We start from the raw sequence: 25392 nt of genomic DNA, 5'->3' as shown, positions 1-25392 counted from the left end.
CAGGAAGAATGGGCCAAAATTCACCCAACTTATTGTGGGATGTTGTGGAAGGGTACCCGAAACGTTTGACCCAAGTTAAACAATTTAAAAGGCAATGCTACCAAATACTAATTGAGTGGATGTAAACTTCTGACCCACTGGGAATGTGATGAAAGAAATAATAGCTGAAATAAAGCACTCTACTATTATTCTGACATTTCACATTCATAAAATAAAGTGGTGACGTAAAACAGGGAATTTTTACTGGAATTAAATGTCAGAAATTGTGAAAAACTGAGTTTAAATGTATTTGGCTAAGGTGTATATAAACTTCCGACTTCAACTGTACCTCATCCCCATATTTGTTTTTCTGCTCTTTTGTACACCAGTATTTCTACTTGCACATCCTCATCTGCACATATATCACTCCGGTGTAAATTGCTAAATTGTAATTCCTTCGCCACTATTGGCCTATTCATTGCTTTACCTCCTTACTTAAATTTGCACACACTGTATACAGATTTTTTCTATTGTGTTATTGACTGTACGTTTGTTTATCCCATGTCTAACTCTGTGTTGTTGTTTTTGTCGCACTGCTTTGCTTTATCTTGGCCAGGTCGCAGTTGTAAATTTACACTCATACAAAGAAATACTTAAGTGTCCACAGCCTGCATGATACTGGTAATTTCACTGCTTCTGCTTTGTTCCTAGAACTGGAGTGAATGGCCTGGGTTACTCGGCTTGCATTTTTTAAGAAAAGGCTCAACTGAAAATGAAGGGATGTGTGTTGTTGTAATACATTTAAAGTTACATTTTAATAAATAAACGCTACATTTAATCCAACATTTGTTTCTGAATGGAGAATAGTGGAATCTAAATCAATCTTCTAGAAAACATTAGTTTACATCTTCCCTCCATCCCCATCCCTCCCCTTTAATACTCTCATTACATTTATTTCATTTGGGGCGGCAGGTTAAGAGGGTTGGACAAGGCCCAGTAACTGAAAGGTCGTTGGTTCGAATCCCCGAGATGATTAGGTGAAAAGTCTGTGTAGTCACTATTGTATTAACATGTTGTTACATAGTAAATCAGTAATTGCACAGTAATAGAGTGAGTGGAAAAATAAATACAAACTCGGGCCTGGGGTCTCCCAGGGGTGCATGTTTTGGTTTTTGCCTTAGAACTACACAGCTGATTCAAATAATCAACGTATCATCAAGCTTTGATTATTTGAATCAGCTGTGTTGTGCTAGTGCAAAAACTAAAACGTGCACACCTGGTAGGACCCATGATTGAGTTTGGTCCTGCCTTACATGTATTTATTTTTCCACTCACTCTATAAAACCCTGATGTTTATTATTTGTATTTTTTTTTAACCTTTATGTAACTAGGCAAGTCAGTTAAGAACAAATTCTTATTTTACAGTTGACGGCCTACCCCGGCCAAACCCTCCCCTAACCCAGACGACATTGGGCCAATTGTGCGCTGCCCTATGGGACTCCCGATCCCAGCCGGTTGTGATACAGCCCGGGATCAAACCAGGGTCTGTAGTGATATCTCTAGCACTGAGATGCAGTGCCTTAGACTGCTGCACCACTCGGGAGCCCGATTAGATGACTTACAAAAATCTAGCTGCAGATTCTACCTTATTGAATTAATTACAGATCTTGAATGGATAATGGACATTGTAGTAAATTACCTTTACTGCGCTAAACTGCGGACACCCCTTCAAATGAGTGGATTTGGCTATTTCAGCCACACCCGTTGCTGACGGGCAGGGGCACAACTGTCACTGGCGCTGCTTAAACATTCTGAAATTGCATTTTTGTCCACCCCACTTTTATCATTGGGATGTGATACAAAACTAAGCAACGGTGTGCTTTAGGACCATGCGGATGGCTCCAATTGGTCGGGAAGGATGTTTGGAGTGTTGAGCCGACTGGACACACCTACTCATTCAAGGGTTTTCCTTATTTTTACTATTTTCTACATTGTAGAATACTAGTGAAGACATCAAAACTATGACATGACACATATGGAATCATGTAGTAACCAAAAAAGTGTTAAACAAATCTAAATATATTTTATATTTAAGATTTTTTTTTAAAGTAGCCACCCTTTGCTTTGATGACCGCTTTGCACACTCTTGGCATTCTCTCAACCAGATTCATGAGGAATGCTTTTCCAACAGTCTTGAAGGAGTTCCCACATATGCTGAGCACTTGTTGGCTGCTTTCCCTTCACTCTGCGGTCCAACTCATCCCAAACCATCTGAATTGGGTTGGTCATCTGGAGTGATGCAACTCTCCTTCTTGGTCAAATAGCCCTTACACAGCCTGGAGGTGTGACTTGGGTCATTGTCCTGTTGAAAAACAAATAATAGCGGCACTAAGCGCAAACCAGATGGGATGGCGTATCGCTGCAGAATGCTGTGGTAGCCATGCTGGTTAAGTGTGCCTTGAATTCTAAATAAATCACTGAGTGTCACCAGCAAAGCACACCACACAAGCACACCTCCATGCTTCACGGTTGGGACCACAAATGTGGAGATCATCCATTCACCTACTCTGGGTCTCACAAAGACACGGCAGTTGGAACCAAAAATATCAAATTTGGATATATCAAAAAGGACAGATTTCCACCATTCTAATGTCCATTGCTCGTGTTTCTTGGCCCAAGCAAGTCTCTTCTTATTGGTATCCTTTAGTAGTGGTTTCTTTGCAGCAAAATCAACCATGAAGGCCTGATTCACGCAGTCTCCTCTGCACAGTTGATGTTGAGATGTGTCTGTTACTTGAGCATTTATTTGGGCTGCAGTCTGAAGTGCAGTTAACTCTAATGAACTTATCCTCTGCAGCAGAGTTAACTCTGGGTCTTCCTTTCCAGAGGCGGTCCTCATGAGAGCCAGTTTTTTCATAGCACTTGATGGTTTTTGCAACTGTACTTGACCTTCATATCTTAAAGTAATGATGGTTTCTCTTTGCTTATTTGAGCTGTTCTTGCCAAATATGGACTTGGTCTTTTACCAAATAGGGCTATCTTCTGTATACCATCCCTACCTTATCACAACACAACTGATTGGCTCAAACGCATTAAGGAAATAAATTCCACTATTTAACTTATAACAAGGCACACCTGTTAATTGAAATTAATTCCAGGTGACTAACTCATGAAGCTGGTTGAGAGAATGCCAAGAGTGTAGAAAGCGGTCATCAAGGCAAAGGGTGGCTACTTTGAATAATCGAAAATATATTTAGATTTGTTTAACAGTTTTTTTGGTTACTACATGATTTCATAGTTTTGATGTCTTCACTATTATTCTACAATGTAGAAAATAGTACAAATTAAGAAAAACCCTTGAATGAGTAGGTGTGTTCAAACTTTCGAATGGTACTGTATATTATTATTATTATTATTATGTCCCCCCCCACTTCTGAAACCAAAGTTGCACCTCTGGTGACAGGTGTATAAAATTGAGGACACAGTCATCACATCTCCATAGATGAATATTGGCAGTAGAGTGGCCTTACTGAAGAGCTAAGTGACTTCAACGTGGCACCGTCATAGGATGCCACCTTTCCAACAAGTCAGTTCGTCAAATGTCTGCCCTGCTAGAGCAGCCCCGGTCAACTGTAAGTGTTGTTATTGTGAAGTGGAAACGTCTAGTAGCAAGAACGGCTCAGCCGCGAAGTGGTAGGCCACACAAGCTCACAGAACAGGACCGCCGAGTGAGTAAAAATCGTCTGTCCTCAGTTGCAACACTCACTACCGAGTTCCAAGCTGCCTCTGGAAGCAACGTCAACACAACAACTGTTCGACGGGAACTTCATGAAATGGGTTTCCATGGCGGGGCAGCCGCACACAAACCTAAGATCACCATGTACAATGCCAAGCGTTGGCTGGAGTGGTGTAAAACTCGCCGCGCCAATAGACTCTGGTAACGCGTTCTGGAGTGATAAATCATGCTTCAAAATCTGACAATCCGACAGACGAATCTGGGTTTGGCGGATGAACGCTACCTGCCCGAATGCATAGTGCCAAATGTAAAGATTGGTGGAGGAAAAATTATGTTTTTTATGGGTCTAGCTAAGCCCCTTAGTCCCAGTGAAGGGACATCTTAACACTACAGCATACAATGCCATTCAAAAAGATTATTTGCGTCCAACTTTTTTAAATGTATTTTTTATTTCACCTTTATTTAACCAGGTAGGCTAGTTGAGAACAAGTTCTCATTTGCAACTGCGACCTGGCCAAGATAAAGCATAGTAATTCGACACATACAACAACACAGAGTTACACATGGAATAAACCAAAACATACAGTCAATAATACAGTAGAACAAAAGAAAACAAAAAGTCTATATACAGTGAGTGCAAATGAGGTACGTTAAGGCAATAAATAGGCCATTGTGGCGAAGTAATTACAATATAGCAATTAAACACTGGAATGGTAGATGTGCAGAAGATGAATGTGCAAGTAGAGATGCTGGGGTGCAAAGGAGCAAGATAAATAAATAAATACAGTATGGGGATGAGGTAGGTAGATAGCCCATCTGTAAACAGCCCATCTATGTACAGGTGCAGTGATCTGTGAGCTGCTCTGACAGCTGGTGCTTAAAGCCAGTGAGAGAGATATGAGTCTCCAGCTTCAGTGATTTTTGCAGTTCTTTCCAGTCATTGGCAGCAGAGAACTGGAAGGAAAGATGACCAAAGGAGGAATTGGCTTTGGGGGTTGACCAGTGAAATATACCTGCTGGAGCGCGTGCTATGAGTTGGTGCTGCTATGGTGACCAGTGAGCTGAGATAAGGCTGAGCTTTACCTAGCAGAGACTTGTAGATAACCTGTAGCCAGTGGGTTTGGCAACGAGTATGAAGCGAGGGCCAACCAACGAGAGCGTACAGGTCGCAATGGTGGGTAGTATATGGGGCTTTGGTGACAAAACGGATGGCACTGTGATAGACTGCATCCAGTTTGTTGAGTAGAGTGTTGGAGGCTATTTTATAGATGACATCACCGAAGTCGAGGATCGGTAGGATGGTCAGTTTTACGAGGGTATGTTTGGCAGCATGAGTGAAGGATGCTTTGTTGCAATACAGGAGGCCGATTCTAGATTTAATTTTGGATTGGAGATGCTTAATGTGAGTCTGGAAGGAGAGTTTCCAGTCTAACCAGACACCCGGATATTTATAGTTGTCAACATATTCTAAGTCAGAGCCATCCAGAGTAGTGATGCTGGACGGGCGAGCATGTGCGGGCAGTGATCGATTGAAGAGCATGCATTTAGTTTTACTTGTGTTTAAGAGCAGTTGGAGGCCACGGAAGGAGAGTTGTATGGCATTGATGCTCGACTGGAGGTTAGTTAACACAGTGTCCAAAGAGGGGCCAGAAGTATACAGAATGGTGTCATCTGCGTAGAGGTGGATCAGAGAATCACCAGCAGCAAGAGCAACATCATTGACGTAGACAGAGAAGAGAGTCGGCCCAAGAATTGAACCCTGTGGCACACCCATAGAGACTGCCAGAGGTCCGGACAACAGGCCCTCCGATTTGACACACTGAACTCTATCGGAGAAGTAGTTGGTAAACCAGGCGAGGCAATCATTTGAGAAACCAAGGTTGTCGAGTCTGCCAATAAGAATGTGGTGATTGACAGAGTCGAAAGCTTTGACCAGGTCGATGAATACGGCTGCACAGTAATGTCTCTTATCGATGGTGGTTAGGATGTGGTTCAGGACCTTGAGCGTGGCTGAGGTGCACCCATGACCAGCTCTGAAACCAGATTGCATAGCGGAGAGGGTACAGTGGGATTCGAAATGGTCGGTAATCTGTTTGTTAACTTGGCTTTCGAAGACCTTAAAAAGACAGGGTAGGATAGATATAGGTCTGTAGCAGTTTGGGTCTAGAGTGTCACCCCCTTTGAAGAGGTGGATGACCGCGGCAGCTTTCCAATCTTTGGGAATCTCAGACGATACGAAAGAGAGGTTGAACAGGCTAGTAATAGGGGTTGCAACAATTTCTGCAGATAATTTTAGAAAGAGAGGGTCCAGATTGTTTAGCCCGGCTGATTTGTATGGGTCCAGATTTTGCAGCTCTTTCAGAACAACAGCTATCTGGATTTGGGTGAAGGAGATGGTGGGGGCTTTGGCGGGTTGCTGTGGAGGGTGCCGGGCAGTTGACCGGGGTAGGGGTAGCAAGGTGGAAAGCATGTTCAGCCGTAGAGAAATGCTTATTGAAATTCTCAATTATAGTGGATTTATCGGTGGTAACAGTGTTTCCTAGCCTCAGAGCAGTGGGCAGCTGAGAGGAGGTGCTCTTATTCTCCATGGACTTTACAGTGTCCCAGAACTTTTTTGAGTTAGTACTACAGGATGCAAATTTCTGTTTGAAAAAGCTAGCCTTAGCTTTTCTAACTGCCTGTGTATATTTGTTCCTAACCTCCCTGAAAAGTTGCATATCACGGGGGCTATTCGATGCTAATGCAGAGCACCACAGGATGTTTTTGTGCTGGTCAAGGGCAGACAGGTCTGAAGTGAACCAAGGACTATATCTATTCCTAGTTCTAATTTTTGGGGCATGCTTATTTAAGATGGTGAGGAAGGCACTTTTAAAGAATAGCCAGGCATCATCTACTGACGGGATGAGGTCAATGTCATTCCAGGATACCCCGGCCAGGTCGATTAGAAAGGCCTGCACGCAGAAGTATTTTAGGGAGCGTTTGACAGTGACGAGGGGTGGTCGTTTGGTCGCAGACCCATTACGGATGCAGGCAATGAGGCAGTGATCGCTGAGATTTTGATTGAAAACAGCAGAGGTGTATTTGGAGGGCGAGTTAGTTAGGATGACATCTATGAGGGTGCCCGTGTTTATGTATTTGGGGTTGTACCTGGTAGGTTCATTGATAATTTGTGTGAGATTGAGGGAATCAAGCTTAGATTGTAGGATGCCGGGGTGTTAAAACCTGTTGGGGCTAGGGGGCAGTATTTGCACGGCCGGATAAAAAAACGTAACCGATTTAAACTGGTTACTACTCTTGCCCAGAAACGAGAATATGCATATAATTTGTAGATTTGGATAGAAAACACTAAAGTTTCTAAAACTGTTTGAATGGTGTCTGTGAGTATAACAGAACTCATATGGCAGGCCAACACCTGAGAAGATTCCATACAGGAAGTGCCCTGTCTGACAATTTGTTGTCCTTCTGTTGCATCTCTATCGAAAATACAGCATCTGTGCTGTAACGTGGCACTTTCTAAGGCTTCCATTGGCTCTCTAAAGCCGCCAGAAAGTGGAATGGGGTGTCTGCTGTCTCTGGGCAAAGTACAACAGCTCTGTTTGTGAGTGGTCAGCCTGGGGACAGTGAGACTGAGATGCGCGTTCACGAGAATTCTCAATTTTTTCTCTTTCAGCCTTTGAATGAATACAACGTTCCCGGTTAGAATATTATCACTATTTTACGAGAAAAATAGCATAAAAATTGATTTTAAACAGCGTTTGACATGCTTCTAAGTACGGTAATGGAATATTTTGACATTTTTTGTCACGAAATGCGCTCACGCGTCACCCTTCGGATAGTGACCTCAACGCACAAACAAAACGGAGCTATTTGAATATAACTATGGATTATTTGGAACCAAAACAACATTTATTGTTGAAGTAGAAGTCCAGGGAGTGCATTCTGACAAAGAACAGCAAAAGTAATCCAATTTTTGTAATAGTAATTCTGAGTTTAGTGAGTCCCAAACTTGGTGGGTGTCAAAATAGCTTGCCGTGATGGCCGAGCTATGTACTCAGAATATTGCAAAATGTGCTTCGCCGAAAAGCTATTTTAGAATCTGACACCGCGATTGCATAAAGGAGTTCTGTATCTATAATGCTTAAAATAATTTATGTATTTTGTGAACGTTTATCATGAGTAATTTAGTAAATTCACCGGAAGTTTTCGGTGGGTATGCTAGTTCTGAACATCACATGCTAATGTAAAAAGCTGTTTTTTGATATAAATATGAACTTTATTGAACAAAACATGCATGTATTGTATAACATAATGTCCTAGGAGTGTCATCTGATGAAGATCATCAAAGGTTAGTGCTGCATTTAGCTGTGGTTTTGGTTTTTGTGACATATATGCTTGCTTTGAAAATGGCTGTGTGATTATTTTTGGCAGGGTACTCTCCTGACATAATCTAATGTTTTGCTTTCGCTGTAAAGCCTTTTTGAAATCGGACAATGTGGTTAGATTAACCTGTTGGGGATAGGGGGCAGTATTTGCACGGCCGGATAAAAAACGTAACCGATTTAAACTGGTTACTACTCTTGCCCAGAAACGAGAATATGCATATAATTAGTTGATTTGGATAGAAAACACTAAAGTTTCTAAAACTGTTTGAATGGTGCCTGTGAGTATAACAGAACTCATATGGCAGTCAAAACCCTGAGACAAATCCTAACAGGAAGTGGAAATCTGATGTGTGGAATCACTTTCAAGCCTTTGCCATTGAAACACACAGGGACTTATTAATCATTTAGCACTTCCTAAGGCTTCCACTAGATGTCAACAGTCTTTAAAAAGTGGTTTGAGTCTTCTATGGTAGAAACTGACCCAAAGAGAGGCTTGGGAAGTTGGTCACAGGGGGAGGGCCATTACTACTATGACGCGGGCGCCCATGGGAACCCTTTTGTTCCGAAACGTTTAGTAAGACCAAGGCGAACGATTGCAATAATATTATTGAAGCTCTGGTTGAAAAAGGCCCTAAAGATTTATGTTATACAACGTTTGACATGTTTGAACGAACGTAAATATATACTTTTTGCACATTCGTGACGACAAGTCCCGCGCGCTTCAGTACATTATGAGTAGCCTTCGGAACGCGCTAACAAGAAGGAACTATTGGGACATAAATTATTAACTTTTTCGAACAAAACTACATTTGTTGTGGACCTGGGATTCCTGGAAGTGCCTTCTGATGAAGATAATCAAAGGTAAGGGAAAATTTACAATAGTATATTTGATTTTAGATGGTTCCAAGCCGGCGCTAACATGTATCGCCTAGCCTATTTTTCTGAGCATATCACGTCGTTTATTGCAAAGTGTGATTTCCCAGTAAAGTTCTTTTTAAATCTGGCAATGCGGTTGCATTCACGAGATGTTAATCTATAATTCTTTGAATGACAATATTACATTTTAACAATGTTTTCGAATAGTAATTTTGTAAATTGTAGCGCTGTTCACCGGAAGCATTTGAGGGAAAATATTTTCTGAACGTCACGCGCCGATGTAAAATGCTGTTTTTTTAATATAAATATGAACTTTATCGAACAAAAAATGCATGTATTGTGTAACATGATGTCCTAGGAGTGTCATCTGATGAAGATTGTCAAAGGTTAGTGCTGCATTTAGCTGTGTTTCTGGTATTTGTGATGCATGCTAGTTGCTTTGAAAATGGCAGTGTGATTTTTTTGGCAGGGTACTCTCCTAACATAATCTAATGTTTTGCTTTTGCTGTAAAGCCTTTTTGAAATCAGACAACGTGGTTCGATTCAGGAGAGGTGTATCTATAAAATGGTGTAAAATAGTCATATGTTTGAGAAATTGAAGTTATAGCATATAGAGGTATTTGTATTTCGCGCGACGCGATTCCACTGGCTGTTGACTAGGGTGGGACGCAAGCGTCCCACGTTCCCAGACAGGTTAACCTCTTAGATCTAGACGTTCCGCTAGCGGAACACCTGCTCCAATATCCAATGATAGGCATGGCGCGAATTACAAATTCCTCAAAAATACAAAAACTTCAATTTTTCAAACATATGACTATTTTACAGCATTTTAAAGACAAGACTCTCCTTTATCTAACCACACTGTCCGATTTCAAAAAGGCTTTACAGCGAAAGCAAAACATTAGATTATGTCAGCAGAGTACCCAGCCAGAAATAATCAGACACCCATTTTTCAAGCTAGCAAATAATGTCACAAAAAACAAAACCACAGCTAAATGCAGCACTAACCTTTGATGATCTTCATCAGATGACACGCCTAGGACATTATTTTATACAATACATGCATGTTTTGTTCAATCAAGTTCATATTTATATAAAAAAACAGCTTTTTACATTAGCATGTGACGTTCAGAACTAGCATTCCCACCGAACACTTCCGGTGAATTTACTAAATTACTCACGATAAACGTTCACAAAAAACATAACAATTATTTTAAGAATTATAGATACAGAACTCCTTTGTGCAATCGAGGTGTCCGATTTTAAAATAGCTTTTCGGTGAAAGCACATTTTGAAATATTCTGAGTAGATAGCCCAGCCATCACGGCTAGCTATTTTGACACCCACCAAGTTTGACCCTCACCAAACTCCGATTTACTATTAGAAAAGTTTGATTACCTTTGGTGTTCTTCATCAGAATGCACTCCCAGGACTGCTACTTCAATAATAAATGTTGGTTTGGTTCAAAATAATCCATAGTTATATCCAAATAGCGGCGTTTTGTTTGTGCGTTCAAGACACTATCCAAGGGTGACGAAGGGTTACGCGCCCGACGCGTTTCGTGACAAAAAAAATTCTAAATATTCCATTACCGTACTTCGAAGCATGTCAACCGCTGTTTAAAATCAATTTTTATGCCATTTTTCTCGTAAAAAAGAGATAATATTCCGACCGGGAGTGGTTTTCGTTCAAAGAGAGAGAAAGTAAACATGGAGTCGACTCGTGCACGAGCCTCAGTCTCATAGCGCGTTTGGATAGTGGCCGGTCAGAGTACTAATGTTTTTCAGCCAGGGCCTGCAAAGCCACGATTCAGCTTTTTGCCGCCTTCTGAGAGCCCATGGGAGCTGTAGGAAGTGTCACGTAACAGCAGAGATCCCCTGTTTTGGATAGAGATAATCAAGAAGGCCAAGAAATGGTCAGACAGGGTACTTCCTGTACAGAATCTTCTCAGGTTTTGGCCTGCCAAATGAGTTCTGTTATACTCACAGACACCATTCAAACAGTTTTAGAAACTTTGGAGTGTTTTCTATCCAAAGCTAATAATTATATGCATATTCTAGTTTCTGGGCAGGAGTAATAATCAGATTAAATCGGGTACGTTTTTTATCCGGCCGTGAAAATACTGCCCTCTATCCATAACAGGTTAACGAGAGTCTTGTCTTTAAAATGGTGTAAAATAGTCATATGTTTGAGAAATTGAAGTTATAGCATTTGAGATATTTGTATTTCGCGCCACGCGATTCCACTGGCTGTTGACTAGGGTGGGACGCTTGAAGTTAACCTGTTATGGCTAGGGGGCAGTATTTTCACGGCTGGATAAAAAACGTACCCGATTTAATCTGATTATTACTCCTGCCCAGAAACTAGAATATGCATATAATTATTAGCTTTGGATAGAAAACACCCTAAATTTTCTAAAACTGTTTGAATGGTGTCTGTGAGTATAACAGAACTCAAATGGCAGGTCAAAACCTGAGAGATTCCTTTACAGGAAGTGGCCTGTCTGACCATTTATTGTCTTTCTTTGACATCTCATTCCATTACAAAGGATCTCTGCGGTAATGTGACACTTCCCACGGCTCCAATAGGCTCTCAGAGCCCGGGAAAAACCTGAATGTCGTCATTCCAGCCCCAGGCTGAAACACATTATCGCCTTTCTCAAGTGGCCGATCAAGGGACTGTGGGTTTAGGCGCGTGCACTGGCCGCCCCCGTCTTTGTGTTTTTTCCTCTGTTTAGCGAAAAGGAGATTCCCGGTCGGAATATTATCGCTTTTTTACGAGATAAATTGCATAAAAATTGATTTTAAACAGCGGTTGACATGCTTCGAAGTACGGTAATGGAATATTTAGACATTTTTTGTCACGAATTGCGCCATGCAATTCTCTCAGGTTTTGACCTGCCGTTTGAGTTCTGTTATACTCACAGACACCATTCAAACAGTTTTAGAAACTTCAGAGTGTTTTCTATCCTAAGCTAATAATTATATGCATATTCTAGTTTCTGGGCAGGAGTAATAATCAGATTAAATCGGGTACGTTTTTTATCCAGCCGTGAAAATACTGCCCCCTAGCCATAACAGGTTAACTTCAAGCGTCCCACCCTAGTCAACAGCCAGTGGAATCGCGTGGCGCGAAATACAAATATCTCAAATGCTATAACTTCAATTTCTCAAACATATGACTATTTTACACCATTTTAAAGACAAGACTCTCGTTAACCTGTTATGGATAGAGGGCAGTATTTTCACGGCCGGATAAAAAACGTACCCGATTTAATCTGATTATTACTCCTGCCCAGAAACTAGAATATGCATATAATTATTAGCTTTGGATAGAAAACACTCCAAAGTTTCTAAAACTGTTTGAATGGTGTCTGTGAGTATAACAGAACTCTGATTTACCATTTCGGATAGTTTCTGGAACGCACGAACAAAACGCCGCTATTCGGATATAACGATGGATTATTTTGGACCAAACCAACATTTGTTATTGAAGTAGCAGTCCTGGGAGTGCATTCTGACGAAGACAACAAAAGGTAATCAAACTTTTGTAATAGTAAATCTGATTTTGGTGAAGGCTAAACTTGCCGGGTGTCTAAATAGCTAGCCCGTGATGGCTGGGCTATGTACTTAGAATATTGCAAAATGTGCTTTCACCAAAAAGCTATTTTAAAATCGGACATATCGAGTGCATAGAGGAGTTCTGTATCTATAATTCTTAAAATAATTGTTATGCTTTTTGTGAACGTTTATCGTGAGTAATTTAGTAAATTGTTACAAGATGTACAGGAGTGGGGATAAAACACATCCCTGAGGAGAGCCTGTGTTGGTATTGCGTATATCCGACACGTGGGGACCTATTTTGACTCGCTGTGAGCGTTGGCTCAGGAAGTCCAACAGCCACAAAACCAGCCCCCCCATCTAAGGAGAAGTCCCAAATGAGTCTTAGCGCCAGAATGTAAGGCTGGATTGTGTTGAAGGCAGAAGAAAAGTCAACAAACGGTACCCTGACATGGGATTTGGCACCGTCTAGATGTCTATAGACCATGTTAAGGAGGGTAAGAATGGCATTATAAACTCCTCTGCTAGGCTGATAGGCAAACTGAAATGGGTCGAGAAGCTTCTGGGTGACTCTGAGAATATGACTTTTCACAAGTTTCTCAATGCATTTCATTACTATGGATGTCAAGGCAACAGGGCGGTAGTCATTCAGCACAGAGGGATTAGATGCTTTAGGAACTGGTATAACTATTGAGTTTTTCCACAATACTGGCACGTGTTGCTGGTCGAGGGAGGATTGGAAAATGTCTAAAAACACTAGCCAATTGTTCAGCACAGTGCTTTAACACATGTCCACTTATTTTGTCCGGGCCTGGGCTTTTGTATGCATTACATCCCCTGAACAACTTTAAAAACGTCAGACTGTTTAACAACTCTCTCAAACATTTGTAATGATGCTTCCATTTGTTTTACCTCCGACACAAAGTTGTCTGATTCAAATCTTGAGAAGAAAACATTCAGTTCATTAGCCATGTTCTGGCCCTCATATCCCCCAAGGTCAGCACTGGTTTTTTTCCCCTGCCTATGTGGGGGGCACTAGCCATGTTCTGGCCCTCATATCCCCCAAGGTCAGCACTGGTTTTTCCCCTGCCTATGTGGGGGGCACTAGCCATGTTCTGGCCCTCATATCCCCCAAGGTCAGCACTAGTTTTTCCCCTGCCTATGTGGGGAGCACTAGCCATGGATTTAATCCCTCGCCAGGCCACCCTTGCGTTTCCTGAGGAGAGGGTCCTCTCCACCCTTTGCTTGTATGCCTCCTTGTCCACCAGTATCTGCCTTTTGATCTCACATTGTACATCTCTTAAAGCCTGTCTATCAACCTCAGCATAAACTGCCTTCTTCCTATCAAGTAGTGATTTTGGATGTTTTGATACCCAAGGCTTATTGTTAGGGAAGATTTTACAGGTTTTAGTAGGCACAACTGACTCAACACAGAAGTTTACATAGTCTGAAATAACATCTGTGAGTTCATCAAGATCAGAGCTGCTGTCCTCAAATACCTCCCACATAGTACAGTCAAAACACCCCTGGAGACAAGTGATACTGTTGTCATTCCAGATCTGGACAGTTTTAACTGTGGGTTTCTCCCTCTCCAGGAGCCGACAGTAGATTGGCCTGAGGTAGACCACATTGTGGTCTGATGTCCCCAGGGGAGGTCTGTTGGTAGCAGAGAACGCCTTTGGTATTGTCCCATAGCACAAATCAAGAGTCCTATTTTTCCTAGTGTGACATTTCACATACTGGTGGTATGTGCGCTGGACTTTGTGCAAGGTACAGTTGTTAAAATCCCCTAAAATAAATTTGAGTGCGTCGGGGGAGATGGATTCCAGTTTCTGTGACAGATTATAAATAATCTGATGCCTTTGTTATATTAGCTTTCGGTTGAATGTACACAACGGTAACAAACAATTGGGGGAACTCACGGGGCAGATAGTAAGGTTGCAGTGGCACAGAAAAAATTCTATGTCGGGGGTACAGAGTCTCTCTCTTACCAGGATCCATTTACACCACTGGTCCCTGACAAGCAGGCAGACGCCTCCGCCGTGAAGATCCATTTACACCACTGGTCCCTGACAAGCAGGCAGACGCCCCCGCCGTGAAGATCCATTTACACCACTGGTCCCTGACAAGCAGGCAGACGCCCCCGCCGTGAAGATCCATTTACACCACTGGTCCCTGACAAGCAGGCAGACGCCCCCACCGTGAAGATCCATTTACACCACTGGTCCCTGACAAGCTGGCAGACGCCCCCGCCGTGAAGATCCATTTACACCACTGGTCCCTGACAAGCAGGCAGACGCCCCCACCGTGAAGTTTCCCTGAGACTGTCAGATCACGGTCCGCTCTGACCAGAGTGAAGCCGGCCGGCTCCACTTCTCTGTCCGGGACTCTGTCATCCAGCCAAGTCTCAGTAAATGCCAGCAAACAGGCCTCCCGATATTCATGTTGGAAGCGCAGATTTGCTTTCCCCCTTAGTGACTGGGCATTAAATCAGCAAGGTGGTAAGTAAGGGAAGTTTGTTCTTACATTTTTTAAGTCTTTGTCTGATTCCACCGCGTTTTCCACGTTTGCATTTGGGTTTGTAATCCACTCGCAGACAATCAGGGATTAGATGGGCCATTGGGATATCCATCGCGTTTGTATTTGAGTTGCATTGTAGTAAGAACTCCCTGCTGTATTGGATTCCGCTGTCAGCAGCATCGCTCACTTTGGAATTTGTTCAGATTTCTCTCTAGAGAAACTGCACATTGAGCTCACAGAAAAAAACTGAATGAAATGGAATTCAAATAATTAAACCGACATCGGTCAATTTGTAAAAATTGAAATAGGGTGCCATTTGGGACGTTCCCTCTCCGTCTGGTTCAGTCACCACTCACGTGTTTGTGCAGGAAGCCGCGGATGCGGGGCAGGTCCGGGTAGAAGCTGTTCCGCACCACGATCTGCAGCCAGCGGATCCGCACCTCAGCGTTCATCTCATCCAGCTGGGCCGAGTAGCAGCGTGACAACTGACCCATAACATCTGACACACACACACAAACATCCCATCACTCTCTGGGGTAGCTTGATTTACGCAACATTTTACTTGGTATAACGGAACCAATGGAATAGTCCCAAAAAAATGCAGAAATACACAGCGCTCATGTATTTGAAGCCAGGGCCCATATAAATAAAGCGTCTCAGAGTAGGAGTGCTGATCAAGGATCAGGTCCCCCCTCTCCAAGTCTTATTATTATCTGAAAGGGAAAGCATATCTTAAATCAGCACTCCTACAGTAACACGCTTGATACATATGGCTCATGGTCTGGTACCTACCGTGTGAGAGGGGCGAGCGGTCCAACAGTCTGTCCAGGAAGAGAACGGTCTGGAAGGTGCTCCAAGAGGAGAGGTTAAAGTTTGCGATGGCCTCAGGGTCCGGGGGTTCGCTGGCCCACAGGTCACACAGACTCTGGACGGGACCGGTCAGAACCCCCCCGGCCGAGAGGTCCGGTTCGCACAGAGGGGGGCCACAACCGTTCAGCCACCGCTCAAACTCCAACCCTGAGAGGGAGAAGAGAGAGGAACAGGTATATACCTTTTCAGTTCTGTGGGTTCACACAAAAACAGAGAATAATTTGACAATGCTATCCAGCACTTGAACAAGTTGGGTGGATGTAAATGAACCTTTTCCCATGAACTGGTAATGTGAGTGACAGACTCACCCTCTCTCTGTGCCACACAGCTCTCCTTCAGCTCCGGGAAGAAGCCCAAGAAGAAATCGAGCAGGTCCTGGGCCACAACACTGCTGAACTTAAACTGCTCTATGTAGGCCTGAGAGAACATGACACACTTTCAAGTGATGTGGTGTGTCTGTGTGTGTGTGTGTGTGTGTGTGTGTGTATCTGTGTGTTCATGCTCTTACCCTCAGGAAGCTGTCGAAGCGCTTGACATTGCCACAGAGTTGAGAGAGGTACGAGACGAAGCAAAAGCCTTTCTCATAAGTGAACAAGTTCATCAGACTACTGGGATTAATACCTAAGGGAAGAAAAGAAACAGATGAGGGAGAGAGAATGAAAGACAAGAAAACAGAGTAGTCCTCATTTAAAAAATAAAATGTTATTTGTGAAGCACAATTACAGACTACTTGTGTGTGTGCGTGCGTTTATCCATCTTTCACCCGTACCTGGCTCAAATTTGACCTGCAGCTTGCTGACAGGGTTGTTGTCTCCTAGGAGACGCATCTGTCTGTGCAGGGCGTCTAGACGGAACACCGTCTCCAGACAGGTGAAGGCCTCACCTTGGGAAACACAGGGACGAGGGATTAGCTGTTGGCATGTTTGTTTGTGTGTGTCTGTGTGTGTGTGTGTGTAGTGATACACCTCTGTACTTAGGTGTGTATGCTGTATATACACACCATATGCACCATGTGGAGCGGCAGGTAGCCTAGTGGTTAGAGCGTTGGGCCAGTAACCGAAAGGTTGCTGGATCAAATCCCCGAGATGACAAGGTAAACATCGGTTGTTCTGCGCCTGAACAAGGCAGTTTACCCACTGTTCCCCGGTAGGCCATCATTGTAAATAAGAATTTGTTCTTAACTTAAAAGGTTACATTTTAAAAGGTTACACATACATACATACATACATACATACATACATATATATACATATATATATATATATATATATATATATATATATATATATATATATATGCACAAAGGTATATATATATATATATATATATATACCTTTGTGCCTAGGTGTGTGTGTGAGCGTGCGTATGTATACACACCGTAGGCCTCGGTAGTGATGCGTCTCTGTGCGTAGGTGGCCAGTCCCTCGCTCAGCCACATCTCTTCCCAGGTGGCGTTGGTGACCGCGTTGCCGAACCAGCCATGGGCAATCTCGTGGATGACGTCGATGAGCAGGAACTCCCGGCTCTCCAGGATGGAGGAGATGATGAAGGTGAGGCAGGGGTTCTCCATGGCCACGATGGGGAACGACGGAGGCAGGAACACTATGTCGTACCTGTGTGTGACCAGGGTGGCGGAATGATACGAGGGTTGTCATGTGGTCAATTCAGGGCTGCTTACCAAATTACACACTTTTCCTTATAGTGTGCAATACTTTTGATGTCAAACGAAGTGCACTATACAAGGAATAGGGTGAAAGTAGTGCACTATATAGGGAATACGGTGCCATTTGGGACGCAGACCGGGAAGTGCATTGAAATTCAATTTATGAATTGTACAACTCTCATTAGGACAAAACAGAACTTTTTGACATGAAATGTAGTTTTCTGGTTTGTTCTCTTCTATAGAATGTTTTGTATGGTTTCAGTTCCATCTTCCCTCTCCCTAGCATGACTTAAAAGCCCTGTAAAGTTAACAATTCATGTAAACTTGTAGATATGGAGAATTTGTATCTGTAACTGCAAACACTGTACAATTTAAATCTGAAGATTGTCTAGCCATGTGAATTTGGCACTTAAGTGTATTTTGGGGATTGTGTGTGTTCTGTCTGTACTCTATATTATTAATTGGTATGGCTAGCTAACCAAATCAACTCGACCAAATACTACAGAGGCCGTGGATAAACAGACACTCCAACTCACCCAGGCCTAAGGGACAGAGTATCTGAAGTGTGTGTATGCATAAGTATTTCACAAAAACTTGACCTGTACCCTCATGCATTGTTCTATATTTGATGTTGAGATTCTTGTGTGAGGCAAAAATAAATGTATTGCTCTAACCTTCCCCACACATAGGGTCCGAAGAGGTCCTCGGCCACATTCAGCCAACGCTCCACGCTACCCCCTAGCTTGCTCACAGCACAGGTCAGTATACACGGCTCTGCCCACACCCGGCTCCTGCCAGAGGAAGATAACAGGGATGTATTCATTAGTGCAAACCATAGCAAAAACCTTTGCAACAAAAACGTTTCTTTTGTACAAGTTCAGGTAGGTCCTTCCCAGTTTCGGACCGTTTGCTTCCATTTGGTTCCAAGTGAGGTGAAACATTTCCCCTATAGATAGATAATAAAAATGACATGCTAGTTGGGTGATTCCACGCCAGCCCACTCTGGAAATGTGATGTACTTGTAGAGTTTATCTTTTTAAACAATATGTCTAAAAATGAACAAAATCAAAACGGGTAGTTGAGATGTTCCTATTTTTAAAAAGTTGAATACATTTACGTGAAACATTTCAGGATCTAGACATACTCCATATTTTAGAGCACACTATAAGGAGTATAATGACTCCAAGATGTTGTCTGTATCAGGTACGGTTCACAGATCATAGGGTCTTACAGGAGGCATGTATAGGTCTAAAATGCCACTTACATCGTGATTTAAAAAAAAATAATGGTTTGTGATACAGATGTAAAAAGCATATTGAACATCCTTCCTCCCAATTAAGTTTTTATGTGAGAATTGCCAGAACAATCTGAGATACCAAAAATATTTCCCGTCCACGCTGGCGTGGAATCGGCCCCTTGCATGTGAAAATCTCATGTGATGCTGCTGATTATGTCACTATGGCAACTATGTGAAGGTCTGGACATTGACACATGATAATATGTAGAAGTATAGCACCAGTACAGGGGCGTCAAACTCAAGTCCTGGAGTGCCACAGTGTCAGCTGGATGTTGTTCTTTCCTTTATATTGGTGTCCGATTTAGACCTCGGAAACAATGGTGTGTGGACTTCCTCGCTAATCAATGACTTAATTTATCAATTAAAGGTAAGGGAGGAACAACAACCAACAGTAACTGCAGGCCTCAAGGTCTGGAGTTAGACACATTCATGACAAAGGTTGCATCACAATAATATCTCTAATACATTATCTTTCTCCTGAAGTCTACACTCCTCATTCACTACTTCTCAGAAATCTTAAAGCTTTGAATTGGTGGAGGCATTGGCTAGTTGGAGTGTCCACTATATATACCAGTCATTTCCTTTCAAATCAGTGAAGGGATGGGAAATACTGTTGCTTTAATATTCATGTACTGGACCTAGGTCAGGTCACTCCCACTGACCTGGGGCCGATGTCGACGTGCTGCAGGTCTCCTGCCACCAGTGCCACCAGGTAGGCTGGGACGGGGTACTCCATGGAGAACTGGAACACCCTGTCCTGCTTGGAGTAGGCACTACGGGAGGCACTCATCAACACCGTCACACCTTCCGGCACCTGCACACACACACAAACAGGCTCACAGACATGTATGTACACACACAGACATGTACGTACACACGCTCGCACAGAAACATATTATGAAACTCATTTTGACAAAGGGAGATTATGTTATGTTAAAGCAGGAGTTTCACAGGAAAAGGGGTGCTAACGAGACTACAGAAGGGAAAGTGATATGTAGATGGTGAAAAGCAGAGTGAGATTAAAGAAACAGTGGTGTACTTCTATAAAAGCCATTTTATTTAGACAAAACAGATTAAAATGGAGAGAAACCAAGACAGAGGGTGAGAGCAAATAAACCAGATTAAGATTACAGCAAAATGAGATTAACGGGGTGGAAGGGAGATTATAACAAGAGATTAGCATTGAGAATTATATTAAAACGCCAAGTGAGAGTTACAGTATTTTTTTTCCTTTATTGAACTTTTACTTATTTAGGGAAACCCATTGAGACCAGTGTCTCATTTACAATGGCGCCCTGAGGACAACAATACAACAAATACAAAAATTATCAGCAAAAATGTAATGAACTACAAATGACAGAATCAACACTACAGTTTGAAACACCACAAATACAATTATTTACATTCAATCAAAAACAGTGCGGTGAATGAGAATGAAAAACGTAGAGAGAGACAGGCAGACAGAGACAGATCAATGCAAAGCTGATATCACAGAGCCAAGGTTTTCTTCCCAGTGATATAGTGGTAAAAAAAAGGAGATTGACCACCCCAGTGGCCCACCAACAAATTCTTAGATTTGTTAGGTCGTCTCTGAATATATTGATCATTTTGACCAAGGTGCACACCGACAGCAAGACTCAATCTCACCGGAGAAAGCATCAGAGCGAGTGAAACAGTGCCCCTCCGTCTTAGTATGTGTAGCCCATGTATCTGATGTCGTCAGATGCATTGGCTACAGATACTAAGACAGAAGGGTAACGTTTGCCTCGCTCAAGGCTTTCTCTGGTGAAATAGATTCAGCCTCTTGCGAATTCAAGGACAATTATGAAACACAGAGAGACACAAATAAGAAATTATTTTATACTTAAATGATTATTCTTAAGTTTTGGAGAAACCTGGTTTCCCTTGGCATTCATCAATACACACCACTTTGTTGGCTGAATTTCATTACACTTATGGTATTTGTAATACAGTTGAAGTCGGAAGTTTACATACACTTAGGTTGGAGTCATTAAAACTCATTTTTCAACCACTCCACAAATTTCTTTTTAACAAACTGTAGTTTTGGCAAGTTGGTTAGGACATCTACTTTGTGCATGACAAGTAATTTTTCCAACAATTGTTTACAAACAGATTATCTGACTTATAATTCACTGCATGGCAATTCCAGTGGGTCAGAAGTTCACATACACTAAGTTGACTGTGCCTTTAAACAGCTTGGAACATTCCAGAAAATTATGTCATGGCTTTAGAAGCTTCTTTTAGGCTAATTGACATGATTTGAGTCAATTGGAGGTGTACCTGTTGATGTGTTTCAAGGCCTACCTTCAAACTCAGTGCCTCTTTGTTTGACATCATGAGAAAATCAAAAGAAATCAGCCAAGACCTCAGAAAAAAACTTAGACCTCCACAAGTCTGGATCATCCAATTTCCAAATGCCAGGTACCACGTTCATCTGTACAAACAATAGTACACAAGTATAAACACAATGGCACCACGCAGCCATCATACCGCTCAGGAAGGAGACGCGTTCTGTCTCCTAGAGATGAACATACTTTGGTGCGAACAGTGCAAATCAATCCCAGAACAACAGGATAGGACCTTGTGGAGATGCTGGAGGAAACAGGTACAAAGTATCTATATCCACAGTAAAACGAGTCCTATATCGACATAACCTGAAAGGCCACTCAGTAAGGAAGAAGCCACTGCTCCAAAACCGCCACAAAAAAGCCAGACTACGGTTTGCAACTGCACATGGGACAAAGATTGTACTTTTTGGAGAAACGTCCTCTGGTCGGATGAAACAAAAATAGAACTGTTTGGCCATAATGACCATCGTTATGTTTGGAGGAAAAAGGGGGATGCTTGCAAGCCGAAGAACACCATCCCAACCGTGAAGCATGGGGGTGGCAGCATCATGTTGTGGGGGTGCTTTGCTGCATAGATGGCATCATGAGGAGGGAAATTATGTGGATATATTGAAGCAACATCTCAAGACAAAGTTTGGTCGCAAATGGGTCTTCCAAATGGACAATGACCCCAAGCATACTTCCAAAGTTGTGGCAAAATGGCTTAAGGACAACAAAGTCAAGGTATTGGAGTGGCCATCACAAAGCCCTAACCTCAATCCTATAGAATATTTGTGGGCAGAACTGAAAAAGCGTGTGCGAGCAAGGAGGCCTACAAACCTGACTCAGTTACACCAGCTCTGTCAGGAGGAATGGGCCAAAATTTACCCAACTAATTGTGGGAAGCTTGTGGAAGGATACCCGAAACATTTGACCCAAGTTAAACAATTTAAAGGCAATGCTACCAAATACGAATTCAGTGTATGTAAACTTCTGACCCACTGGGAATGTGATGAAAGAAATTAAAGCTGAAATAAAATATTTCTCTACTGTTATTGAGACATTTCACATTCTTAAAATAAAAGTAGTGATCCTATCTGACCTAAGAAAGGGAATTTTTACTAGGATTAAATGTCAGGAATTGTGAAAAACTGAGTTTAAATGTATTTGGCTAAGATGTATGTAAACTTCCGACTTCAACTGTAGATGTCCCTTTCCATTCAAATGGCAGGTGCACAGTGCACTGTTCGAATGCTGGACTTATTTTGGAGTAGATGAACATGAGCAGGTAATCTACTTATCCTGTTTGGGATATGGGGCAGTATTTTCACGCCCGATTTAATCTGGTTATTACTCCTGCCCAGAAACTAGAATATGCATATAATTATTTGATTTGGATAGAAAACACCCTAAAGTTTCTAAAACTGTTTAAATGGTGTCTGTGAGTATAACAGAACTCATATGGCAGGCCAAAACCTTAGAAGATTCTATATGCGAAGTGCCCTGTCTGACCATTTCTTGGCCTTCTGTAGCCTCTTTATCGAAAATACAGGATCTCTGCTGTAACGTGACATTTTCTACGGCTCCCATAAGGCGCCAGAACGTGGAATGATAACTCTGCAGTTCCTGGGCGAAAAACAGTAGGGGTTTTGGAAAGTGGTCGTTCTGAGAACAATGACACTGGCGCACGCGTGCATGAGACGACGTCTCCCGGTTGGAATATTATCGCTATTTTACGAGAAAAATTGCATAAAAATTGATTTTAAACAGCGTGTGACATGCTTCGAAGTACGGTAATGGAATATTTTGAAATATTTTGTCACGATATGCGCCAGCGCGTCACCCTTCGGATAGTGTCTTGAACGCAAGAACAAAACGCAGCTATTTGGATATAACTATGGATTATTTGGAACCAAAACAACATTGGGTGTTGAAGTAGAAGTCCTGGGAGTGCATTCTGACGAAAAACAGCAAAGGTAATCCAATTTTTCTTATAGTAAATCTGAGTTTGGTGAGTGCCAAACTTGGTGGGTGTCAAAATAGCTAGCCATGATGGCCGGGCTATCTACTCAGAATATTGCAATATGTGCTTTCACCGAAAAGCTATTTTAAAATCGGACACCGCGATTGCATAAAGGAGTTCTGTATCTATAATTCTTAAAATAATTGTTATGTTTTTTGTGAACGTTTATCGTGAGTAATTTAGTAAATTCACCGGAAGTTTTCGGTGGGTATGCTAGTTCTGAACAAAACATGCTAATGTAAAAAGCTGGTTTTTGATATAAATATGAACTTGATTGAACAAAACATGCATGTATTGTATAACATAATGTCCTAGGAGTGTCATCTGATGAAGATCAAAGGTTAGTGCTGCATTTAGCTGTGGTTTTGGTTTTTGTGATATTATATGCTAGCTTGAAAAATGGGTGTGTGATTATTTCTGGCTGGGTACTCTCCTGACATAATCTAATGTTTTGCTTTCGTTGTAAAGCCTTTTTGAAATCGGACAATGTGGTTAGATAAAGGAGAGTCTTGTCTTTAAAATGGTGTAAAATAGTCATATGTTTGAAAAATTGAAGTTTTTGCATTTTTGAGGTATTTGTAATTCGCGCCATGCTCTACCATTGGATATTGGTGAGGCGTTCCGCTAGCGGCACATCTAGATGTAAGAGGTTAACCTACTTTTTGAAGTGATTTGTTTGACAATCAGATGAAAGCATCATGACTGGTTGTCTTCATAACTAATTAAAAGGAAATACATTTTTACAGTTAAATTACAGGTTTTTAGTATAAAGCCCATAAAAATTGTGCGCACACATAAGAGGTCCCATTAAAAGAATAATTTGCACTTTGGATAGTTCTTTCAAGTTGTTGATGTGTGCAAGGGTCCCTGGTTCGAGCCCGGGTTGGGGCGAAGAGAGGGACGGAACCTACACTGTTACATTGATGCTGTTGACCCGGATCATTGGTTGCTGCGGAAAAGGAGGAGGTCAAAGGGGGGGTGAGTGTAACCGATGTGAAATAGCTAGTTAGTTAGCGGTGGTGCGCGCTAATAGCATTTCAATCAGTGACGTCACTCGCTCTGAGACTTGAAGTAGGGTTTCCCCTTGCGTTGCAAGGGCCGCGGCTTTTGTGGCGCGATGGGTAACGATGCGTCGGTGGGTGTCAGTTGTTGATGTGTGCAAGGGTCCCTGGTTCGAGCCCGGGTTAGGGCGAAGAGAGGGACGGAACCTACACTGTTACACTATATCTGAGTGTTTAATCCCTTTTCTGTCCCTCAAGTTTTTTAGCGGATTTGAATCGGGATTTGGTATCCCCGGGCCAGATCAATTTAAGGGTATATGCATGGAATTTTATCCGACTCAATTGATCTCGAAACCCACATGGTTAAATGTGAGAAAAAAAACTTAACTCTTCATTGATTGATTTAATTCCTACTAATAACCTCCATAAATATTTGTCTAGTGGAGTATTTTCATATAATCTCAGTGATCATTGTCCCATAGTATGGTATTAGATACGAAACAGCTACATACTAATCCTCATTTAATTAAGAAGAGACATTTTAAAAAGATTCTACATGTTCTACTCTGATTTAGCCACTGTCTACTGTATTCCTGACCTCGAGTTGGGTCTAGAAAATGTATCCTCCATATTTATTCCTCTGGAAGATAAACATGCCCCTTTTAAACAATTCAGAGTCAAAGATAGATTGAACCTTTGGTTTTCTTTGGAATTATCTGTGCTCATTCAGAAGAGAAATCAGGCCTGGGCCAAAGCAAAGAAAACTGACTGTAGTGAACTGACTGTAGTGAACTGGCAATCTTTCAGACAATTGACAAAGCTAAATCAAGCTTATTTTTAAGCTCACTCTCTGACTCCGCTGGTGATCCTTCTAAATTTTGGAAAACAGTAAATGCACTGAAGAGTACAAATTCCTCTTCTTACCTGCCTAAGCAAGTTCTGTCTGACTCTGGCATCATAACTAAGAAGAAAGAGATAAAATCATGATTTTAAAAGCATAACTTATCTCGGCAGGCTTTCTATTTGAGAGAAACGGTGGTGTAGTTGACTCTAGGTCAGTCAATCGACTGCTCTACCCTCTGCCAGCCTCTACTAGATGGTTCAACGGTTAACCTGTCAACTTCTAGTAAATCTTTG

The 25392-nt window shown here is 42.1% G+C and overlaps 1 protein-coding gene across 1 annotated transcript in view; it reads right to left on the bottom strand.

The window, feature by feature from the left end:
* Window positions 1–25392, bottom strand: part of rnpepl1 (arginyl aminopeptidase like 1) — a 44531-nt gene that overhangs the window by 3433 nt on the left and 15706 nt on the right. The window contains exons 3-10 of the mRNA XM_014161944.2: window positions 19546–19697; window positions 18261–18377; window positions 17301–17536; window positions 16693–16806; window positions 16432–16544; window positions 16232–16340; window positions 15846–16070; window positions 15410–15552 (exon numbers count right to left, since the gene is read on the bottom strand). Of these exons, the coding sequence (XP_014017419.1) occupies window positions 15410–15552; window positions 15846–16070; window positions 16232–16340; window positions 16432–16544; window positions 16693–16806; window positions 17301–17536; window positions 18261–18377; window positions 19546–19697 (1209 nt within the window). The remainder of the gene's footprint in view (window positions 1–15409; window positions 15553–15845; window positions 16071–16231; window positions 16341–16431; window positions 16545–16692; window positions 16807–17300; window positions 17537–18260; window positions 18378–19545; window positions 19698–25392) is intronic.

This window comes from Salmo salar, chromosome ssa20, assembly GCF_905237065.1.
Source record: "Salmo salar chromosome ssa20, Ssal_v3.1, whole genome shotgun sequence".
NCBI lineage: Eukaryota > Metazoa > Chordata > Actinopteri > Salmoniformes > Salmonidae > Salmo > Salmo salar.
Note: the sequence above shows the minus strand (reverse complement) of the source record. Positions and strands in the feature narration are given on the sequence as shown.